The 24,883-nt window shown below is 43.9% G+C and overlaps 1 protein-coding gene across 1 annotated transcript in view; it reads left to right on the top strand.

Annotated features, from left to right (window-relative positions):
- Window positions 1-23,278, top strand: part of ITGA9 (integrin subunit alpha 9) — a 244,396-nt gene extending 221,118 nt beyond the window's left edge. Inside the window, exon 28 of the mRNA XM_042044551.1 lies at window positions 17,933-23,278. Coding sequence (XP_041900485.1) covers window positions 17,933-18,031 — 99 coding nt within the window. The 3' untranslated portion in view covers window positions 18,032-23,278. The remainder of the gene's footprint in view (window positions 1-17,932) is intronic.
- The last annotated feature ends 1,605 nt before the right edge of the window (window positions 23,279-24,883 follow it).

The following is a 24,883-nucleotide window of genomic DNA, read 5'->3' as shown; positions in this document are numbered from 1 at the left end:
GATTTTATTACATTAAATATACGTCACTAAAGAATAGTGTCACATAACAAAGCACATCCTTGTCTCTCAAGGATGGGACATGTATCTAATCCCTGACCACTATTTCTGAAAACATTAAAAAAAACCCCCAATCCTTAAGGTCCAGTTTCTCTTTTGGCTTGCACTACATAATAGTCTTCTACATAATTGAGAGTATCCACATAATATACAGCAAATAAACATAATTCTTCGTAGTGGAATCACCTCTAGATGTAGGGTTTCATGCTTCATTAATATTTATTACAGTTTTCAGCTCACTTTTTATCCCTACCAGAGTTATACAAGAGCATTCTTTATCCAGAAAAAAAATAGTAAAATACCAAAACCCTCATAACCAACTTTTAAAGACAATTCCTGAAGCAGATGTTTGGAAACAGATATTTTTTTATTAAAAAAACAGTGGGAAGGAGTTTGGGTTTGTTTGGCCCTCAAGGAAATTAAGAAGCCTTTCTATAATTTTGATTATAACTTCAAGAGGAAGTTTTATTGTATCAAGGATGTGGTTGCATGAAAGATGAAAACCTTATGGGTTTAAAACCCATTTTTAAAACTAGAAATTGAACTTTCTTGTTAATCTTAGGAAGCAAAGTCCTATGGCAGTTTTCTTTTCTAATGCACATGTAGGTTCTGTTACAAAAACTGATAATACAAAAAAAGCCACCCACTTTTTCATAACATCTGCTCCCTGAGCATATGTAAGTAGTAGCAACAGATTCCTGTGAATACATAAGTACCCATGATTAATCCAACTGGAGCAGAACAACAGAGAAGTAGTAGGCTCTTGCACTTTTTTTATTATCAATATAATAATTCATTTCCATTTTTGTAGTGGTTTGGTCCAAGATACTCATTACTGTTTACCTTCTGTGAGATAAGAATTAGGAGAAATGCAAAGCAGGCACCAAACTTGAAAGAATATAAAGAAGTTTATTAACAGACCTAAAAGAAGAAAAAAAAATCATACCACACCTTCAGAACTCTTCTCCTCCCCCCACCTTTTCCCTTCTCCAAGTGACAATGTAAAAAGACAACCCTTAAGATGTTCAGTCTGTTTACCACTTCCATAATAACCTTGTTCAGTCCATTTAGGAAGAGGAGTCTCTCTTGCCCATGCTATGAAAACATTATCACAACAAGACAGCCGCCCACTTCCAAATAACTTTGCTCAGTCCATTTAGGAAGAGGAGTCTCTCTGATCACATGTGAGTCCCTTCCCCCAACTTGCAGCTTTTCCCACAACTGCTTTCGAGGGTCCACTCTTGAAGGTTTTTGGGGTACAATTTTAAGGTTGAGCCGTTCAGAAACAAAAGTTCTCTTCACCCATCTCTGGGAGCATTTCATCTCTAAGAACAGAGGCCCTTCTCCTTCCCCGGGAGCAAAGGGTCTTCCTCATCTTCATCTTTAGGACTATCTCTGGGAGCATCTCTAGGAACTGAGGTTTTCTCATTTGGAGCCAAAGTCCTCATCGCTTCCATCTCTCCCTGTTCAAACTTCTCATGAAATTACAGCTGCATCAGCATCTGCCTATCTCAGCGCAGGTGCTTTTGCTCACAAGTTGAACGCTCCACCCCCCATGCCTTCATGAAATTACAATGGGTACTCTGATATATCATAGCTTTACAACAGAATTTCAGCTTTAAGCATCTCTTTCTTTTCCCTCAGGTTTTCAGCTCTTCATAGCACTAAAAGGGTTAATCTCACCTAGGCCTTGCAGCTGGAATTTCGCTTATCGCTGTGGGTCATATGACCTCTGCCGGACAGTGGTGCAGCTTTAGCTGAATCTTGGCAGCAGTGGAGAGGGGGAGCTGGCCATCTGCCCACAGCAGGGCTGTGGGGGGGTTCCGTGGGTGGAACAGGGCCCATTGGCTCCAGGATGGCTGTGGCCCGGCCCGGCCCAGCCCAAGCAGGGCCTGGGCCAGGCCCGCTGGCCCCCGCACGGGGCCCGCAGCCACCTGTCCCAGCACCGGAAACAAGACAGAGAGCTGTGGGGGGGGTTTTCTATTCTTAAGTGTGCATCACAGAGGCGTCACAACTTTAAGTGGCTTAAGGAATTGTCCATATTCAAACTGGCCATCTGATAGTTTCTGTTAGGTCATAGAGGAAGCTGTAAGCACACCTTTGCAAGAACACTTCCGGGACTATGCTTGCTAACCCATGACAATTTTAGACTGAAAATCTAGAGAAACTTCTGCTATTCGCTTGCAGTCTCCACTGCGCTGAATTCTGTTGGCATCACTGTTGAACTTTCACTGGGATTTTATGATGGTGCAATCTTGAGGATGTCTTCTCAAAATAAAGCCTTTGCACTGGTATAGCTTGTGGGTCCAAGTACAAAAAATACTAGTAATGATATTTTTCTGCTAAATAAAGAATTTGATCTGACTTCTAGAGTGAGTTTGAAGAATTGGGAACTAGAAAAACTCCTCTCCAATTCTCTCTTCCTGGATCCTTTCATACCGTGTTCTGAAAGAGGCTAGGAAGCAAGGGAGAAGTGGCCCTCCAAAATTCAAGAGAATCACTTCCATGAGTTGATTTTTCAGAACAGAACCACCGTTATCCATGCATTTGCATGTATGTTGCAACAGATAAAGCTTTGCGTATGGTACATGGGAAAGATACTCTGTGTTCACAGTCTGTTCATGAGAATGACTGAACAAATGACTTTTCAGGTCTAATTCCAGTTAATCAGGGGGGCATCCAGGTCATGGGATCTTTGTAACATTGAGATCATGGGCATTTATATGTATGTCTACCTACCATGCAAAGTAGTTGCAGGCATTGTGGTTTAGGAATGGTATTCTCTAATTTAGTGCTCCCACTAAAACTATGAGCCTTTTTCTCCTCCCTGCCCCTACCTGCTCCCCTGTGGTGGGCTGGAGAGGAGTGGAAGCACAAAGGGTAAAGATCACAGACTGAAATAACAATTTACTGGAAACAGCAATGAGGTAAGAAAACAAACTAACAGCAACAATACTAATAAAAAAAGTGTACAAAAGAGAGAGAGTGATTCACATGCAAAAAGCTCACTGAGCCCAACCTGGCCCAACCACAGCCACAATACCCCGACCATTCCCTCCAGCTCGGAACCAACAAACCCCAGCAATCCCTCTGCCACACATACTCAACTGGAAGGAAACCCTTCTCCCCTGAAGAGACTCTCTTCCCTTCGCCCCCAGCAATGACTTGAGGTGGCATAGAATAATCTATGGTTCTAGCCATGCCCGCTCTGGCTACTATAAAAATTAAGCCTGTACTGGCTGGAACCAGGACATTATCCACCTCTTCTTCTATATCATGTATGTCTTGCCCAGATCCTACACCTTCCAACTACATACATAAATATATATATATGTGTGTGTGTGTGTGTGTGTGTGTGTGTGTATGTATGTGTGTATATATGTATGTATATACAAGCACCGGTATCATTTCTGTAGTCAATGGCCGTCCCTCCAAGATGTCTGTTGAGTTCATTTAGTCCATGACTGTGGGTTCTATCCATCCAAGGTATCTTCCAGGGCAGGACGGCTGGTGTGCTGTTGGGTGGCTGCAAGCTGCATCAGGAGCTCACAACTGGTGTATCTGGAACAGTCCATAGTTCTTGTCCATGGTTGGTTATGGCAGTGTTATGTTTATACAGTGGCAGTGTCATTCAGCAACCAATATCATACAATTCAACATTACAGACTGTTCTTACCCAAAAATCAAATCCCCTTGAAGTACGCATCGTGTTTCCCTGTCCCTCTGCATTACCCACCAAGTGCACCCAGGTCCTTTAGCAAAAGCAATCCCACAGATGGAGCTGCCTTTGCCTTAGAGGTAGGACTAATCCAAACTGTCTTCCCTAACACATGTTCCTCATACGCACTGTGGGGACTTTATTCTCTTCTCTGGTATGTGGAGGCTTTGATAGAGCAGGGCCAGCTCAATTAGTAGAGCCTCTAGTGTTAACTAACTAGGTGGCCTCTGCTAAACGTAGATCCCAATGTTTAAAGGTTCCACTACCCATTGCTTTGAATATGGTTTTGAACAGTCCATTGTTATCATATAATTTTCCCAGAGGCTGGTGCATGAGAGAGAATATGATACACCCTTTCCATACCATGCTCTCTGGCCCAGGTGTCTGTGAGACTATTTTTTAAATGAGTCCCACTGTCCTACTCAATTCTTTCTGGGGTGTCATATTGCCACACGGCTTCCTTTTCAAGGCCCAAGATGGTGGTCTAGTTTGGCAAGGGGGGGGTCCCAGGTGCAGGGGAATCCAGCCAGAGTCACGACACGAACACCGATCTGATTTGAGCATCGTGCTCCCCTTTTATTGTCCGGTTACACCAAGTCATACTTTTTCCAAAGTTCACGCCCCTTTCCCATGAGAAAGCCTCTAAGCAGCGGGGGAGCTGACCAGTGTATACCTTTTCCCAAGGCTGTTCAAGGCTGCCAGCTAGCAGGTGCCTTGCAAGCCTATCTTCAGCCTGAGGCCCCGTCAGGGGTACTTCTGCAACAACCCTGGGATGCCCAAGCTCTCCTGGGGTATCCTATATTCCACAAGGAATCCCTCCACATCCCCCATTTTCTTTTTGGGCAACCCAGGTCTGGTCGATGATTTTTCGCAGCCTCACTTTAAGGCAAAAAAAATACACCCAAGTATTATTAAACCTAATATAACTACAAATAGCAATCGGCAGCCTTCTACTACCAAGGTACGCAGCCATCTGGTGATACCTAGACCTTTAAGCCAATCTCCAATAGGGTCATCTGTCTCCTGAAGGTTGTGCAGGCCCCTCTGGAGGTCAGAGAGGTGCTTGTGAATTGAGACAGAGTGGTCAGAAAGATTCATACAGCACATACCCTGGAACTCTTCACAACCGTGGCCGTAAACTAGTAGTAGAAAATCAATGGCTGCTCGATTTTGTAATATTGTATGTCTAACACTAGTAACATCTACGCTTAGCTCATCACGCATCTGCGAAGTTATGTTTAACTTATCCCTCTCCCAGCAAGCAAGTTTATGCAAAATAGCGTGAGCCCTGGCTGCTGAAGCACCAGGTAAAAACATAGATACTAGCCAAATTAACTGCCTTCACTCGATCTAAATGGGCAGACAGCTGATTGAAAATGTCCACTAATGCTCCTGTCTCAAGACAGTCAAAAAACAATTTCTCACTCTACCTCTGTGTCTGGTGCTATACCCAAAAATCTATGCAACTCTCCTTCTTAGCTTTGCCTTTGGAGAGGGTTCCCCAACACCCACCACAAGTCACTAGCAACCACCCAGGGCAGCTGTTACATTTGCGCCAGGGTCTCGCTATTTCTCCTGCTACGGAGAGTGGTGGATCTGGCAAGTCCTCAGCTCACTCACTCAGCCACATCTGCAGCCTCTCCCAAGGCTTCTCGGCATGGAGGTCCCAGACAGTTGTTATGGTAGTGGCATCACTTTCCTCAGGAGCTGATGCTGACTGTGCCTTCTCGCTTCGGGGTCTTGTATGCGTAGCACGGCACCACTTGCTGGGCACCCCTCTGGTCAGTGCTGTGGCGATGACTTGTCCCTGTTGTTGCAGGACATTCTGCAACGTTGCAGTAAAAGCAGCTGTTTGAGATGACTGTTCTGCACAGGTAGCACGTACGAGCATCTCGTCTACACCTGCTCCTTGGGGCAGCGTGGCCAGAATTGTCTTAGTTTGCCTATTAGCATTTTCAAAGGCAAGTGTTTGGAACATTTGCTCTTGGTGCTCATCAGAGAGCTCAGTTGCATCCTTTAAGGCTGCTGACAAATGGTCGATGAACTGACCGTATGTCTCTGACAGCCCCTGTTGGACTGCATCATACGGGGGAGACTTTTTCTTTTCAGGTACTGACAACAAGGCTTTGTGGGCAAGAGTCTGTGACAACTGATGAATGACTACGGGCATGGTCAGCTGTGTCACCGTCGCCCCGTAAGCTCCGCTCCCAGTTAGCATGTCAGCTTGGAGTGCATATAGTGGGTCTTGTGTGTCACCTTGCTGTTTGCTAGCTTCTTCTTGTGCTAGCTGCCTCCACGTTCGCTCCCAGAGCAGGAACTGTGAAGGGGTTAATAATAATTGTGCGATGCCGATGCAATCATCTGAACACAGGACATCTGCTGTAAAGATAAACTGAAGAACGCGTCGGGTAGCTTCAGACCGCAAGCCATGCGTGGTGACCGTTTGCTTGGCTTGCTGCAAGATCTTCCAGTCATGGGGTTCCCACTTTGCAGTGTCCCCTTGTATCTGTACAGGGCAAGCGAGGGCATTCACTGCTTGCCAATCACCCTCAGTGACTGCATCACGGATAACTGCATTCCATCTCCTTCGCAATGGGTCAGTCCTCTCCGTCGGGGCTGATGGAAACGATGGCTGCACCTCCCCTCGCGGGAAGGGAGGGGCTGTAGGCATTGTGCTTGATTCTCCCGACGGGAATGTAGGAGCTTTGAGTGCTAACTTGACTGGTGGGGCCACGGGACACCACGGTGCTGATGGCGTAACATCACAAGCTTTAGGCTCAAGCGCGTCTTGCCGTGTAGATAAGTCGGCAAGCTTTTTGATTACTTCTTGCATCATTTCTTGGTGCTTCTCCCCCTCTTGGGGCTGACCCCCGGCAGCCCTGGCTGGCTCTGGCTCTGCAGGCGACGAAACCGCAGAAGCTGCTTTGCTGCCGGATGTTGCTCCGCTGTTCGGCAGAGGGGGGTTGCGCTCTGCCACTTTCGGCCGGGCACCAGGACTGCCTGTGTCTCCTTGGCCCGCCTGTGCCCCGCCCCCTGAGTCGGGCAGCTCTGTTTCCACGTTCGCAGACATTTCTCTCTCAGACGTCGGAAGGATAACTTCCTTCCCTGCTGAGTCCAGCAACTCCCACAGTGAGCAGATGGGTGCTGCTGTGCCTTTAGTCGTTCTTTTCACGGCCAGCCCAAAGAACCGTGCTACCCCTGGACTCCGCCCTGGTCTCTGGCCACCACTCTGTAAGACCCCCGTCTGTTCCTTTCCCGGAGCCGCTACACCCGGAGCTGCTACTCTCTAAAGCCTCTATGGCGGCCGTGGCCACTGTCCTCTCTGTTTTCATCTCTGCGAGAGTGCCAGTTACGGCTCTCCAGGTTAAGCCGAGAGCTTTAGCTTCCTTTCCTCCCCCAATCGTGGACAGCCACAATTCGTTTCCAACTTCCCCCCATGCTTCGGTTGAAAACAAAAGCGAAGTGTAACTCAATAATGCATGTTCCTGGGCCCACATAACGAGGGCATTCAGATCTCAGTCTTTCATAATCTCACCTCTCATAGAGAGGATACTAGCTAGGAGTCGAGGTTCTGCCTCGTAGTCCATAGCTTCTTTGCTGCAGGTACCCGCTCGGCTGCGCGAAAATACGGTCTCCGGCCACTTGACTTTGAGGTTCAGCCCCTGGCTTTACTCAGCTCTGGGACTTATCCTCCGGCCTTCTATTCTGCTTTGAGACCGGGCCCCCGGCTTTACTCGGCTTTGGGGCCACCCGCTCTGGCTCCCCTGGCTCCGCCGCACCGATACGATGAAATTTGGAGTCTTACCGCGTTTAAGCGAACCTGCATGTAGCAAAACTCACTCGGGTCCCTGCCGTTCGGGCGCCACGTTTGGCAAGGGGGGGGGTCCCGGGTGCAGGGGAATCCAGCCAGAGTCATGACATGAACACCGATCTGATTTGAGCATCGTGCTCCCCTTTTATTGTCCGGTTACACCAAGTTATACTTTTTCCAAAGTTCACGCCCCTTTCCCATGAGAAAGCCTCTAAGCAGCGGGGGAGCTGACCAGTGTATACCTTTTCCCAAGGCTGTTCAAGGCTGCCGGCTAGCAGGTGCCTTGCAAGCCTATCTTCAGCCTGAGGCCCCGTCAGGGGTACTTCTGCAACAGCCCTGGGATGCTCAAGCTCTCCTGAGGTATCCTATATTCCACAAGGAATCCCTCTACAGTCTAGGAAGTGGTGTGAGGCACAGGGCACATCTCCAGTCATCCAGTGGTTGCTTCCACCATTGTAAGAATGTAGCGCTTGCCTTGGTGGGTTTGCAGGAGTGCGATGCGATCAGTTTGCCAGACTGCCTCATATTTATATTTCAACCACTCCCCTCATACCACAGGGGCTTTACCTGCTTGGCCTGCAGCATGTTTCAGTTATGGATAACCTGGGAGATTGTGTTCATGGTTAAGTCCATCCCTTGATCACAAGCCCATCTGTATATTGAATCTCTTCACTGATGACCTGAGTTGTCATGGGCCCACTGACCCAGAAGAAAATCACCCTTACGTTGCCAGTCCAGATCTACCTAAAGCACTTTAATCTTGGCAGGGTAATCCACCTGTCTGTTGTTGTAGTGTTCTTCAATAGCCTGACTCTTGGGTATGACAAGGCATACATGTATGTCTACATGACATACTTATACAGCCAACTTCTCTATCTGGGTAGTGATGTCTTGCCAGAATTCAGCAGCCCAGGTGAGTTTATCTCTGTGCTGGCAATTGGTCTTTTTCCATCAGTCTAACCAGCCCCACAGAGCATTTGCTACCATCCATGAGTCAGGGTACAGGTAGAACACTGGCCATTTCTCTCATTCAGTGATACCTAAACCCAGCTGGACAGCTTTCAGCTCTGCAATCTGACTTGATCCAGTTTGTCTGTCAATAACTTTTGCGACTTGCCATGTAGGATTCCATCCACTTACCCATTGGAATCTGATGATATCCATCGTGCCATTTTACTCCTAAAAACTGAATTTCCTGGGCAAGTGCCTTGATCTTACTTTGCTTTATGACAGAACTGGCCATGAGGAGGATTTGGATTATCTCCTCCCCTTTCTCAAAAACTTCCTCCACAATGATGTTATCAATGTATAGCAACTATTCTGGAGCCTCACCCTTTTCCAATTGAGTCTGGGTGAGTCCATGGCAAATAGGGGAGCTCTTTCCCCTGCTGAGGCAGTCCATTCCAGGTGTACTGGACACCCCTCCAGGTGAAGGCAAACTGTGGCCTGCACTCTGATGCTAAAAGAATAGAGAAAAATGTGTTAGCAATATTGAAGATGGCACCACGTAGTGGGTTCAGTTCGAAACTGGGCGGAAACACCGATTAAGTGTAGTGGTTTGGTTCAAAATATCCATTACTTACTTATTTTCCTTCTGTGAGATAAGAGTTAGGAGAAAAGCAAAGCAGGCACAAAACTTAAAAGAATATTAAGAAATTTATTAACAGACCTAAAAGAAAAAAAGTCAGACTAAACCTTCAGAACACTTTCCCTGTCGCAATGACCGCCACTGACCACTGCCCTGGCTAGCCCCTGCAGTGTGCGATAGGACTGGGGAGCAGCTGGAGGCTCTTGGCTTTAAAGCTGCTCCTCAGGAGTTCAGCTCTGCCCAGGGGAGCTGAAGCTCCAGGCACAGTGGCTGTCAGCAGTCCGGCTGAGGGAGAGGATAAAAAGTAGCAAGGAGGCTTCCCACACGGGATAATACAAGTTTACGGGAAGCAACTCCCAGGAGACAAGCCCCAAACAGCTCCAGGGAACCTCTTATAAAGGGAGGTGTTTCAATGGGGATGGCTTAACTGGGGACCAATAGAAATCTCTAAGGGAGAGATATGGACGAGGATAGACATTTCCTTGGGCCAATAGCCTCAAGGGGAGGAGGGAAAGGGATCACATGCCCCAATGGAGCATCCAGGTTTAGGGGATTTCCAAAGGGGGAGGTATCTAGAGGGGTAGGGTCTCGGGGGATTGACAGGGACCATATTAGGGTAAACTGGGAGGTTTCAGATGATGGACACTGGACCTTTGGGAACAACAGGAGGGGTTTGGGTGATTGATAGGGAAAGAGCTAGAACAAGGGGAGGAGAACAACCATGTAGGGAGCACCAGGGGAGCGGCTTGGGTCTGGGGCAAACCAACTGGGAATAGGAGTGGGGAAGGTAGGGATGAACCATTGGGGTACAGAAAACTTATATAAAAATACAATAAAGGTATCGCATCACCACATCTCCCCACCTTTCTCCTTTCTCCCACTGACAACGTAAAAAGACAACCCTTGAGATTTTCAGTCAGGTTACCATTTCTATACTAATGTTTTTCAGTTCACTTAGGGAGACGAGTCTCTCTTGCTCGTGCTATGGAGACATCTCCACAAGAAGTTCTCTCATGGCTTTAGTGTCACAGCGAGACAGCCGCCCGGGTTGGTTCTCTGCTCGCATGTGGAAGTCCCTTCCCTCGACTTACAGCTTTCCCCACAACTGTTTTCTAGGGTCCAATCTTTGCTAATGGGGTACCATTTTAAGGTTGAGCTGTTCAGAAACAAAGGTTCTCTTCACCTATCTCTGGGAGCATCTTCATCTCCAGGAACAGAGGTCTCCTCCTCCCCTGAGAGCAAGGGTTGTCCTCACTTTCATCTCTTTCTGTTCAAGCTTCTCATCAAATTACAGCTACTTCAACATTTGCTTATTTCAGCACAGGTACTTTTGCTCACAATTGCAATTTGAACGCTTCATCCCCCCATGCTTTCATGAAATTACAAAGGGTACTCTGATGTATCATAGTCCATCATGATAGCTTTACAACAGAATGTCAGCTTCTAGGCTTGAAGCATCTCCTCTTTCTCCTCTCTCGGGGTTTCAGCTCTTCCTTCTTCACTGACTTTGGTGTCTTTATGGTGTTTTCTTCACTTGCCTCCACCATCCGTCTTCCTCTGACTCGGGAGAGGATTGATGTCTGCAGGCTTCATCTGTTCTGGAGGGAACTCACAACACTAAAAGGGTTAATCTCACGTGGGCCTTGCAGCTGGAATTTACTTATCGCTGTTGGTCACACGATCTTTGCCGGGCGGCGGCCCCAGATGCAGTGGCCTCAGATGAATTTTCGGCTGCACTGGGGGGGCTGGCCGAGCTGCGCCGCAGGGCCGCCTGCATGGAGCAGGGCTGTGGGTGGAACAGGGCCACAAGGCTCCAGGATAACTGTCTCTCGGCCTGGCCCGGGCAGAGCAGGGCCTGGCCTTGTCCTGCTGGGACACACAGGCCCCCCAGTTACCTGTCCGAAAGCTGGAAGCAAGAGAGCTTTCCCGGGGTTTGTTTGTTCTTAAAGGTGGATCACAGAGGCATATCAAGCTTCTTAAGTGGCTTAAAAAGTTGCCAATATTCAAACTAGCCAGTTGATTGGTTCTGTCAGGTCATAGAGGAAGCTGTGAGCACCTCTTTGCAAGAGAATCACTTCCATGGCTGATGGAGCCTTCTTTAACGATGCTAAACCATGACACACCACTTCACTGCCTTGGACTGCAGTTCATACTGCAGTTCCAGCATGTCCGTCACAGCAGCACTCAGTGGTGGTATGACTTCATTCAGGACATGATAGTCCACTGTCAGTCTCCACTCTTCATTGGACTTATGCACTGGCCATATGGGGCTATTAAAGTGTGAGCGAGTCTTACTGACCACTCCCCGGGTCTCCAGTTCCTGAACCATTTTATGGGTGGGTGTCTTGGGGTGACCTTATGATGTGTATCCCATAGCGCTGCCTATGCCCAGAAATTAATTTTTGTGCTTTTCTATGCCTCTAAACCGAGCCTGAGAGGGGGAAGGAAAAAAACTGAGCAAAACTTTTTCAAAGCAGTTTGCAGCTTGTTCAAGGTCAAGTAGAGATAGCGACTTTCCCCCCCCCCCCCCAGCTGCGGCAGGGGAGCGAGGAAGCACCTGGCTTGCTGCTTTCCAGTCAGCTTTTGGCCAGTTGTTTCAGCTTCTTGTTCTCCGGAGAGAGACTGAGAGTTGGATTTTGCTTTTCCTTCTCCGGAATTCCGGATTTTCTGCTTTTCAACCTCCGAGCACATCGGGAGGACTTTCCATCAGGCACAGAGGGCCTGGCCCTGGCCCAAGCCCCAGCTCCAAGGAGACCAAAGGGAGGACTCTAACACTTTCCCAGGTTTTTCCTCCACAGCGAAACATTTTATTATTTAGCCTTATTTTCGTTTCCCCATGTGTTTGTTAAATAAATAGTTTTATCTCCTTCACTTTCCTTCGAGGAAAAATTTTTTTTTTTCCCGAACCTGGAGGGGGGAAGGGGTGGTTGTGCCTTCTCTCAGAGGATATATTTCTAAATTTGGCCAAACCGGAACAGTGGGAGTCACAGAGTATTGGTTGGTGCAGTACTGCTGACAGTGCACTGTTGCTGTGGCGTTTGGTACCTGTTGTTCTTCAACTCTCAGCAGTCCCACAGCAGAGAGGTCATCTGAGAGACCAGGCATGGTATTCAGTTGCCTGATTTCTTCTGTCTCCAGAGCAGCTATCCCAAAAGCTATGTCCTTTTGGGTCTTTGAAATACCCATTTCTGAGATAGTCTATGCCAAGAATGCACAGGGCCTCTGAACCAGTCACAGGGGGGTGTTTCTACCACTCCTTCCCAGTAAGGCTCACTTCAGCTTCCAGTACTGTCAGCTGCTGGGATACCCCTGTCACCCCAGAAATAGGAATGGATTCCGCTCCCACATACCTTGATGGCATCAGGGTAAATTGAACACAGGTGTAAACTAAAGCCTTATACTCTTGTGGGTCTGATGTGCTAGGCTATGGGATCCACACAGTCCAATAGATCCAATTGTCCCTTTTCTCCACTTGGCTGCAGGCAGGTCCTCTCTGCTTCTGGTCTTGGTAGTCTTTGCTCAGTTCTTCTAAAAAGGAACTGGAGATCCCTTCAAGAGGATCAGAAATAACATTCAGCCCTTCCATTCTGTCTGAGGACTTGCCCACTGGAAACTGGAGTGGCATTTATCCTTGAAGAATTTCCTTTGGTGGTTGTTCTTCCTCTCAACTCATGTACCTGTGCTGTTAGGGCAGAGGTGGGTTTTCCATCCCACTTTGTCATGTCATCTCTATGGTCATACAGGTAAAAACACAGGTTACCTCGTGGTGTGTACCCCTCTCTCCAACAAGGAGGTACATGCTCCCAATAGCAGAAACTCTGGTCCACACTGACGGGGCAATGGGACATTTTCACCTAGCTTGCTCAAGTCGCTCAAGTCTGTCTGCAGTCTTGTACAGTCTTTCTACAGCTGAGGCACAGGTTGGTAGGGAGGAAAAAAGATGAACTTTGTATTGTTGAAGTCAGGTAATCACCTGAAGCAATGTTTCTTCTTCTTTCACTGACATCAATGCCAAAGGGTTGGTGGACAACGACGGCACACACCATACAAATTTCTGCCACATGGATTGTGTACATTGGACCTGATCTGGGTCTACAGGTGACTGCTCATTGTTTGAGTCCCTATAGATTACCTCCAGCACAGCTAATTCTTTCAGGTTCTGGATAACCTTTCTCCATGGCATTCCACTCATCTCAGTGCACTATTAGGTCATCCAAGAGAGAATACCTTTCCCTCATGCTTGACAGATGTTGCCTCCAGAGGCTGAGAGCTTCTGTCCTCTTCTAAATCCCCTCGCCAATGCCTACATCCTGGGACATCACTTGAGGCCTGCTTGGCCTCACTACCTTCTAGTTTCATGTTGCAAGTTGTGGTATCCCAGCACTGGAGCAGGCAGGTCACAAGGGGCTCTCCTGACTTGTGGCTGACATGTTTTTGCATATCTTCGAGCTCACCTAGGGGTAGAGATCAGGTGATTCTCTCTGGCCCTGCTTCTTCCTCCTGTTCTGAGCGCCCTATTCCTCTTCATCCATCACTATGTGAACTAAATTTGTCTTGAATTTCTTTATCGGGGCACCTGCTACTGGCATGAGTTGTTCATCTGGTTCAGCTGCAGTTTGAGTGGCCACGGTGCCTGCTGGTCTGTTTTCCTTCCCTTCCCTCTGAAGGTGTTATCTAGTAAAGAGCAGTGTCCAATAAATCATACTTGGGGCCCAGCGCATTGCAATAATTGCTCCTCTCTGCAATTGCCACAGCATTCTCTTTGCAATATTCTGTCACTTTATCAGGATCCTGTAGTTGTTCAGGGATGAACTTCCAAGCCTTTGGAGCAGATAATTTCTCAAAGTTTTTCTCCCACATTCCATGCCACTCATGACTATCCACCATCAGGGGCAGATCTCTGAAAGATCATATTAAAAATCTCTTTTATTTAATTCCTACCATGGTGTGGACTGCACTGAGGAGACCTGGCAGAGTTAGCAACAACAACACACTTTCCTTAACACCCAAAGGGAATTCAAAATTCTCCAAAGCTGTTGTAACAGGCCTGAAGAAGGAAAAGGGGGTAAAAAGCTGGGGAAAGTCATCCTCCCCTACTCTCCCCACAGACTGGGTATGATTATTACTGGACTACCAAATATTGCGCCTGAGGCAAGGGTAGAGAACAACACTGAGTATAAACCCCAAATGACCTTCATTACATGTTATCATGTGGTAAACTGTTATCACACAGTACATCAACAAAGTAATCCTGATCCTTCTCCCTGCTCTGAAAAAGAGCACTGCAAGGAGCACATACAGGAATATATACAGGGTTAGGTACCATAACCACATGAACAGATCAAGCAACATTGTAGCCAGTGGCTCTGTACCTCATACAACAAATGCTTAGATGAAGATCATTTCCAGCCTTCTCTGGGCAGATCTGTTGTTATCACAACCTCCATGTCCCACTTGGGCACCAAACTAGGCTGTCATGGTTTAAGAGTTGTATTCTCCAATTTAATGCTCCCACTGAAACACTCCAAACTCCCCTTAGGCAGGATGGGTAGGAGAACTGGAGGTAAAAAATGTGAAGATTATGGGTTGTGATAAGTAAAATTTACTGGAAACAGCAATGAGATAAGAAAACAAATATTAAAAGCAACAATAATAATAACAAAACAATAGAAAGGAGTGATTGACATGCAAAATGCTACTGAGCCAACCTGACTGCAGCCATGTGTTTCAGTTTGAGACAAGTTTAGGGGAAAATGCTCTGAAAGGAACATCTCCCCAGAAGACATGTTTCAGCACTCCCTCCCCCACTGATACAAAAGGAATTTCTTGGAGGAAAGTGAAAAAAACTATTTATTTAACAAACAAAGTGCCCACATGCACACGGAAAAAATGAATAACTGTTAAAATATTGTTGGGGGTTTAGTTTAGTCTTAGTTTTTTTTCCTGTTAAAGGAATTTTCTCCCATATGCATGTTGCTAGGGGACAAATAGCTGTACTTAAGAAAGACAAAAAGGGGAGTGGGGCGGGCCTGGCTACTCCTTTGTCTACACCTGGGTGTGGGGGCAGTCCGCTCTGAGCGTCCGGAGAGAGAAGCTGCAGAGAAAGGAGCTGCTGCTTCTTTCTTTTTGGCCGTTCTTTCTTCCTGCTGGAAACAACGCCGGGACCCCAAAAGCCGCTTTCCCTGCCCTGCTGGAGACCAGGCTGTGGCTGCCCTGCCCCGCTGCTGCTTCGAGCTTTCGCTACGCTGTAGCCCTGCTCGCCCTGCCTGCCTGGGCCTCCGTGGGGTTCTCCCATCTGGATACATCTCGCCTGCCACCCGGGATTTGCGTCCGTCCCTGCCGTTCCAGCCTGCTGTTCTAGCCTGCTGTTTCAGCCTGCTGTTCCTGAGAGCCCGGGATCAGCTGCCCAGGGGTTTGTGAAGCCTTTGTTCCATCCTTCCCGGGATCCCAGGGCACCAGAGCCGCGGGTTTCCCGAGCTCGCTCCGGAGCGCCCCCTGCAGCCGCGGGGGAACCATCGCACCTGCCCTGCTCACCGGGAGCCGCCAGCGCCCCTGCCGGCTGCGAGCAAAACTGCACCCGAGGGGAAATAGCCTGACAGCCGAGAAGGCTGGGACTGGGTTTGTGATTGCTGTTACTGCCATAGTTGTTTTGTTTGACTGGTTATATACATATATATATATAGTAAAGAACTGTTATTCCTATTTCCCACATCTTCGCCTAAAGGCTCTTGATTTCAAAATATAATAACTTGGAGGGAAAAGGGGTTATATCTGCCACTTCAAGGGGGGCCTCTGCCTTCCTTAGCAGACACCTGTCTTTCAAAACTGAGACAAATATTAAACCTCCTTGTGTGGAGAAAGCTGGTGGATTTAGAGTTCCTTCTGTAGCTGGCTCGGCCCCTCCCGAGGTCCGAGGCCGGGATGCGGCATCCCTGCAGCCTCACTGCTGGTCCATGGGGTCCGATCTGGTTCTTGGATCATAGCTAGGCCAAACACTTCCAGAAGAGGAAAAAGTTACCAGAGGATTTCGGTATGTTGGTATGGGAAAATTTCTTGCCTCAGCTGAGAGGCTAACTAAAAGCAGGAGGGTGTTCCCTCGGCTCTGCAGTGGTGAGAACACGAGAGTGTGTGTGAGTCCTTGAACACAAACTGCGCTGAAGAATTTGCCTGACTTCTCTCTCCCCTCTCCTGGACCCAGCTTAAAGCTTTGGGACCCATTTCTGGGCATAAAGCAGACAATAGCGAAATACAGTATTATCATAAAATCACCCCAAGACATTATGTTACCTGGACTGCACCCTTTGGCTTGGAACTAGCATTACCCCACTGTTACCTCCGCCATGCTTTCTTGACCAGAAGGAACCCCTTCCCCTGGAAGAGACTCCCTTCCCCCCACTCCTGGCAATGAGTGAGGTGGTGTAGAATAAACTCCAGGTTCTAATCATGCCCCCTCTGCTACTGCAGAAATTGTCCCTGTCTGTCTGGAACTAGGACAGTAGGTATGTGTGTAATGTATACCTATGCTCCTAGCAGGGTACGCTTATCTCTAGATTAATAGCATGTCCCAGTTACCAAAAGAGAGGGGCTTCTTAGACTATGCTGCAGCTTTTATGTCCTTTGCACCAGAAGGCAAGAGGCAGAGATAAGGATTGATGAGAGGATGGTGTGTGCATAGTCTCATGCTGCTGTGAATTTGGGATATAATTCGAGGCACAGGCAAGGACTTGGACTTTAGGAAGATGTGCTGGAGAATCCCCCTTGACAGATAGAATATGCTACCCTGTGAATTAAAATACACTTGAAGAAAATTAAAGTTGCTGAAAACTGAAACTAAGAAGTCCAATTTAATGGAATTTTAGTAATGACAAAACAGCACCAAGTATTCCTACACATAGGCAATTTGGGAATAAAGGGTGGCAATAACTGGTTGATAAAAGAAGACTAAAACATCATGTTTTACACAGCAGGAGTAAGAAAACAGGTTTAGAGTGGTAGGAATTACATAAATGTTTAATTATGTTGAACAAAATATTTATTCAGTAATCTCAACAGTGCACTGCTAAATTTGAGAGATTATTCTTGAATGCTTACCAAAGTCAGTTATTAAAATGATGTCTGTTTATCTGAGAGACTTAAAAAAACAGAGGTATGAGAATTTTTATCCAAACAGATGAAAATCAATTGCATTTCTTTAAGTACAAGGATTTAGGAAACAAGAAGGTATGCAAAAGTGACTGTCAGTGATAATAGTTGGAATTGAGAAGTGGGAGGTGGGTGACTGTACTGTATTCCTTAATCCCTCTTCTTTTGTGAGGTTCTAGACACTGAGAGCACTGTTCATATAACTCTGTCAGCATTTACTCAGTACCCAAGAGTTAGCCTGACTTTTGGTTCACCTGCAAATTTAACTTTAGTCTTTATTTTAAATCAATAAATCTGTATCTGCCTCTGTGGGTCTGTATTTATTAGAAATACTTTATGTGCTTTTTTTTTAAAAAAAAATCATGCTTCATATAAGAGGACTCCTACCTAGAGTAGTTCATCTATAAGGAGCAGAGTACTTATGAAAATTTGGGACCCAGTTGATCTAATTTATACTGATGCAAATAAAGAGCTATGATTTCAGATTGGCACTTGCAGAAATTAGATGCTAACTCCTGGGCTGGTTCTTTCTGCATAATGTTATCTGTTGTCATACCAACAAAGTTTCAATTTAATGATTCAGTAACTTACTGCTGTCATCTCTTCTGATTTGCAGATGGGCTTCTTCCGCCGGAGGTACAAAGAAATTATTGAGGCTGAAAAGAGCAGAAAGGAGAATGAAGATAGTTGGAACTGGGTCCAGAAAAATCAGTAAACTGCCCATGAAACAAAAGCCCAGTCATGTGACATGCACTCGCTAGCTTACAGGTCCTGCTCTCGTATCTTCCATATGTGGAAGAAGGAATCTTCTCCAGATTTTTCGGAGACCCAATTGATGCTGTGTCTTTATTACTCCAAAAAGCTAGGGAACATATCCTGAGGCAATCACTGCAGCCATGTCAGATGACTGGAGCAATTCACACTTCATTTAAGAGTTGAACTTTGAACTTTGGTAACCAAGCTGCAGTGCAGAGCAATATTTATGAATCCAACTATGTGGTATGCCCTCAGGGGAAGATTTTTACCTAAAAATATTTTTTATAAATATAAGCTTTTTATATTGAGTATGTCTTTGTATTTGTATCAATGTTTTATAATTTCTATTGAATAACTATATAGTTCACTCAAGCACTGATATCTGGCTAAATCTTTGGAAATACATATATATATATAAATTCTATTGTACTTTTAAACATCAATGCAAGAGAGAAAAGAGATTTGCAGATAAAAGTAGCTGAAATCCTCATATGCTTAATTCACAAGGCTTGGTAATATCATATATAGATCATTTAATGGAAATAAGCCAAAATCTTTTCACTGTCTCTTTCTTTAAGTTGAATTTGGTGTTTGATTTATAAGCTGAAGAACCTAAAGTATTTCACAGTCGTGATACTCTGTATCTTGAGTCTGTTCTTTACTAGTCTGGATGGGAGAGGATGAAAACACTTCTTCAGTGAAATGTAGCAAGATGTAGCTTGCTTTGGCTCACTGAAGAAGGCATCACAGAATGTTCTCTTTGGGAAGTATTCTCTTGCAGTCTCTAGGACTGTACAGTTGAGATACCAAAAGGATATAATTAGGCCAACCACTCTGGCATTGACAAATTCCCTTAAATAAATAAAAACAAAAGTAATTAAGTCATATTAATGTTAAGATGGATAGTTTTAAAGCTACTGTTAAAGATTGTGATCTGTTGCTATCAAAGCAAGTGATAAATTGCTACAAGCTATGAACATTATGTCTGCCATGTGAGTTACATATTTGAGTCATGAGTTTGTTTATATGGTAATTTTAAGAGAGATAAGTAGATGGAAGGATTAAAATGTTTGGATCTTTTGAGTCTTGAGATTGCCTATCTGGGTGTTCCAAGTACTGAATGTATTTCCTCAAGAATTTAGAGGGAAGTTTAGTCAAGGTGCAGATATTATTGTATGCCAGCTTGCTACTTTGCTCATAATTCTTTAAGAAATCATTTGTTGAATTAGAAGAAATCTAATTGTAATTAATTCAAACATGTTTCTTCAAAAAGCTCTTGGATTTCTGAATAGAAATAGTGAAATTCTGTAAGACTTGGGTTTAGATTCTACTTGTATTTTGCACTTTGTGTAAATAAGGAGTAAATGTCATGTTGCTATAAAATCCATGTAAAGGAAAGAAGGGCCGACCTCTGTGGTAAAAGTGAAACCAGGATTGAAAGGTTGCAGGATGTCTTCCTCCTCAAGGGTGGGGTAAAAGAACAGCTGGAAGTTTGGAAACTTGAACACAGAGAACACGAAAGAAATCTGCTTGAGAATAGGTCTTGCTCTTCCTTGTCATATTCATGATAGCTTCAAATTCTAAAAAATGGACCACATCCATATTCCTGTTTGAGTTTTTACTGCCGCCATCACCAAGTGTCTGCTATTACTACAGTATTGATCAGTATGTATTAACTATTAGCTATCTGCATGCATTAGGGAGAAAATAATTTCAAAGTGAATTAAGCGTATTGATTCAACATCTGACAAGAAAAACTATTAGTCTGTTCAACATCTTTCTTAAAACAATAATTGTTGATTTGACAGATTCTGTGTGACAAATGATCATTTAAGCCAAAATCCACAGCAAAATCCTGTTATAAGCATGTAGTGGAGTGTAGATTTTCCATCAGAGTGCAAAACCAAAAGGCTGATGGCATTTGACTGCACTGTTATATTATCATCTAGAGACAGAACCACAGAATGGCTTGGAAAGGACCTTAAAGATTTAGTTCCAACGCCCCTGCCATGGGCAGGGAGAATTTTTGCTAGACCAGGTTCCTCAAAGTCCAATCCAGTCTGGCCTTGAACTGCTCTATTGTCAGAGAGTCAATGGCTTGTGTTGGAAGGAACCTTAAAGATCATCTAGTTCCAAATCCCTGCCCATGGCCATGCCAGGTTACTCCGAGCCCCATCCAAGCAGGCCTTGAATGCTTCCAGGGATGGGCCATCCACAACTTCTCTGAGCAACCTGTTCCAGTTTCTCATTACCCTCACAGTAAATAGCTTCCTTCAAATATCTAATCTATATCTGCCTCTAATATTGAAGGTTGTTGAATTCCTCGCAGTCTGACATCAGTTAGTTTTTGTTAACCAACAAAAGTTAGTTGTCTGGTTTTTCTGTTAAAAAAAATCTAAGTCAGACAGAAATTGAATGTGAGATTGATTCACAGCTATAAATTAAAATTGCTTAAAGTACTTGCTAAAAAAGGGGGTCTGTTTATTATCTGTAAGAATCTTCAGTATCTGCCCTCTCTAAAACTGAGCTCCCCAAAATTATTAAGAAGTAAAATATCTGAAAAAATAATTCAGGGCATAAGTGAAACTACTTGTGAATTGAATTGAATGTAGAAGTCTCCATTCAAAAAAAGGAGAAAGCTCCCTTTGAAAAGCTGAAATCATTAATTTCAGCTTTTTAAACAAAAATTTACTTTGAAATCTGACAGAAATTCTTCCTTACAATATTTTAAAAATCAAAATTAGTTATACCTTTGGAACCTCTTTTAAAACTATATAAAGGAGAGAGATTAAAAAAATTTACAAATTTAACATTTCAGATTTTATTAGACCTTTTTTTTTGTTTTGTCTCAGAGCAAAAATGGTTTTATTTGTAAAAAACAAATAAAAGTAAATCACATTTGAGCCCAGACTGAATTTGTTTCATTTCTGACTTGAACTGTCATAGAATTGATCCAGCACAAATCATTCCTTAGTGAAAATCTAGTTGTTGGCCAGGTAAGTGCCATATTTGTGAAACAATCCACAAATTCTTAGTATCATCACTGCTAGGCACTCTGTCATTCTGTTGTCATGGATGGTTTTGGTTTTATATGTATACTCTCCAAATTTTTTTCTCAATTTTTTTTTTTTTAATCAAATTCCATTGTGGCTCTTTTTTCTTCCAGCTAGGATACTTAGATTTGACAGTGAAGCATACCAGTTCTTCATATTAAAATACTGTAGATGCAGCTTTCCACTCCTTAAAGAGCAACCAAACAAAAAGTCCCACTAATATCAGTTGGTTGCAATCAGTTTCTAATCCCAAAATCTTATGAAAATGTAAGATACTTCAAGAATGTGTAGAACATACCTCTGCTATAGAACTGCTGGGGTCTGGGTTTTTTAGTTAAGAAATCATCATAAATATCCAGAGACATAGTTACTTTGGAAATTGCTTTTAGGGATCTGGAAGTTCCCATCTGTCAGCCTTGTTAGGTTTTTTGTGCTGTTCTGCTTACACAGAGGCTGGGGGTAGTCATTGTACAAGTGTTTTTCAATTAATCCATTTTGAGAAATTGTCATGAGTTTTCTTGGACAACCTAATTGAAAGGTTTGCTGAACTTTTTTTGCCTTTTTTTTCCCCAACAGGCTCACTTTACACTAGCTATAGGCTATGGAGGAGGATACTTAGAAATGGGGCAGTAAAATTTTCAAATGCTCTGGCATCTGACATATCTAAAGCTTGCAATGTACAAGGTGTCTTCTTACAAATAGTACCTTGAAGTTTTTAGGATAGGAAGAAAACAATCTCAGAAAAAGATGATCAGGAAAAAAGGTGGGGGAGAGAATCAAAGAAAAATATCACTTAATGGAGAGCCGGTGCTGTTGCAACCCCGTGTAGTTTCCATCGTGATTTCAAGAAGATCACAGTCATTTCACAGTTTTGGTGGCCCACAGCACAGTGATGAGCCACCTTTCACAGCATGTTGTCATTTAAAAACCAAGGGGTTTGGGTCTTGAAATTTCTCCCCAAGCGACAGCACAACTAGTGTGCTCCAAGGATGTCACTAGTATTCTCTGGTACTTGGCCATTGTAGCTAACAAAAACACCTGCTAGTTTTTTCTGAATAAACTTGTTCTTTTATTTGCTTAATTGTAATGAGGAAGTCAGCAAACTGTAGAAAATAGTGGAGCAGCCTCTGAATTGAAGTAATCTCACAAGTTGCTTGGAATATCTGAGAGAGAAATTATGCCTGATGTGAACTCCAAACCTGTAAACCACTTAAGCAATCTTTTCATCTCAAAGTGGCAAAGACTTCTGCAATGCCAAGCATAACAGTGAAAACAGCCCTTTCTATGCCTAAATACATGCATGGTAATGACCCCACATACCAAGTCAGTGATGTGCAGGTAGCCCAGCTTGCTGACAGCAATAGTTATGAAAAATTTTTCTTTGACAATATTTAGTATCAACTTTCTTGAATGTCTCCTGTATATGGGCACATTTTTGAGTCTTGCACAAGTTTAAAGCATATTATCCATCTGGCATGGAAATACATAATACTGCTTTCACTAAAGAATTAAGGGAGTCATGGAACTAATTTCTATCCTTTGTCCAAGTCTACTCACTTGCTAGAGTTTCTTGGATTTAAATGAAAGTCGAATTTCATTCATTTAATGTGCATTGATTAAACTGGCATGAAGACTAATTGCTTTTGGAGCTTGGTTTGCATACACAGTAGAGTACCTGCACCATCGACACTTCTTTTTCTTAGAATGTCACTGCTTATATATAGTAAAATTGTATGTTTCTTTTTGTGAACTTGTGGTTGAAAGAATGTGTTCACTCTTACTGATGTCACCTGTATTTAGAAGCTTGTGTTCACCTGTATTCTGATTCACTTGCACTGTTTTGGAAATGTCAGGTTTACAAAAAATACAACTTTATGGAATAAAAAGTGACTGCAGAATTATCCTAATAATATAATTTTGTCAGTTATTGTCCTTGTCTAGCTCAAGTACTTTTCCACTAACTGGGTGAGACATTTTCTCCTGTATGTTTGAATTAAATACTATATATATGTGTTTATCTGTGTGCAGATAATGGACATCTATTATTGTAATTCTGTGACTTATAAAATCAAGCTATTTGGAGACAAAGAGTACAACTGACTTAACTACAGTATTTTAACACCATGGAAATAAAATAAAGGTAGTGAGAATTATTTATATTTCATCAATCTTGCTTTATCAACATCAAATCAAACCCCATGTGATTGTGATACAGACCTGTGATATAAGTGTCAACCTGTGTAACTTGAGTTCTGTGTCCATCTATGAATTTGGATGAAAGTTGAATTATTCAGCTTCATACATTTTTTCCTGCAAGGGTTCATAGTCCATAGTGGCTGGAATATAGTAGCTAAATAATATATTTGAAATAACGTTTTCAACTCTATACATCCCCATGCTTACTGGTCACCTGTATATGGAGCAGAAGCTGTACGTAAGCTTTTACTTATACAGCTCTAAGTGTTTCAGTGTTCTCCAGCCATACTAAAGCAGTCTGTTTCCTCAGTATTAAGACTGTTGGCTATATATCTAAGAACAGTCTAGGCAGATTTAGGACCCAACCTGTGACTCAGAGCACATTTGTAGTGGTAGAAGATCACAGCTTTATGTACCACAATGCCAAAGGCATTAGGAGAGTTCCAATTAGATGTGGGTTCTGACATGTAGGTAACACCCTTCAAAGTAAAAATAAATGTTCTCAGTCATTACTGGGCAAAAGTGGTAGGAGAATGCTGCTGCCAACAGGAATGCAATGCCCAGTTCTCTTTTGAAGATTAGTGGAAGCACAAGTGCTGCACCAGTTAAAATAATAACCAGACACTTTTGGATGTACTAAGATTTCCTTGTTATCAGGTGAGCATGTATGTGTCTGTGTGTGTAAGCAGGCAGTGTACATCCTCTTCTGGGGACAGAGGATTGATGAGCTAACAGTGCCCTCTGTGGGGCTCATTTCTTGTCTTCTTGATAAGCAGAGAACAGCAGTTTGTACATAGCAGGATTCTGTGTGTTATGTTACCCCAAATAGCTTTTAAGAAGCTTTTAGGACTTCTGTGACAAAGTGGCTTTGTTTTAGAAATCAAACCCACAACCTTTAGCAGATTTGTTGATTTCAGTTTCACCAAGAAAGGAAGAAGATATCAAAATTCAAAAAAAATTAGATGTTCTTTTACAATGTAAAAAACCAGGTCATTTGTTAGCATGCTGCTCAGCCTGGCTCACGTGTCCGGACTGGAGCTGGTCTGACATTTTTGCTCTCCATGCCTGCCATTGGCCTGCTCTTTGGATTGGACGTAATGGAAGTTTCTCTGCTAAATCTTTTCAATTTAGTGGTGAAATACCCCTTGAAAAAGATAGGAGACTTTTCCCCATACCTTTGGGTCTAGTGGGGTGCATATTGACCTGAGTAGTCCTGGGTAAGATGTCTTGATTTGATTACAATTCTGAGTGCCCATAACACACTGGATAATTGAGATCCCGAAGGCCTAACAGTGTCATGGGAGTCATTAAAGATGCAAAGTAGATTTTAGTGTCCTCTGGCCCCACTTTGCTTACTACCAGAATTAAAATGCAATGAAGGCAGCTATTTTGTGCAGATTCAAACGTACAAATGAATTAAAAGTAATATGACTGCTTATTACAACATATCCAAAATTTCAATATTTCAAATTGCTGCAAATGGTTGCAAGTGGTTTTGACAGAAGTAAATAATGGTAGTGGAGAAATGAATCTTATTATTAAAAGAGCAACGAAAATTATTT

The sequence above is a fragment of the Corvus kubaryi genome, unplaced genomic scaffold (genome assembly GCF_017639235.1).
Source record: "Corvus kubaryi isolate FWS band 111438036 unplaced genomic scaffold, C.kubaryi_AGA036_p1.0 37398, whole genome shotgun sequence".
In the NCBI taxonomy this organism is placed as follows: domain Eukaryota; kingdom Metazoa; phylum Chordata; class Aves; order Passeriformes; family Corvidae; genus Corvus; species Corvus kubaryi.
This window is presented reverse-complemented; position numbering and strand designations above follow the sequence as displayed.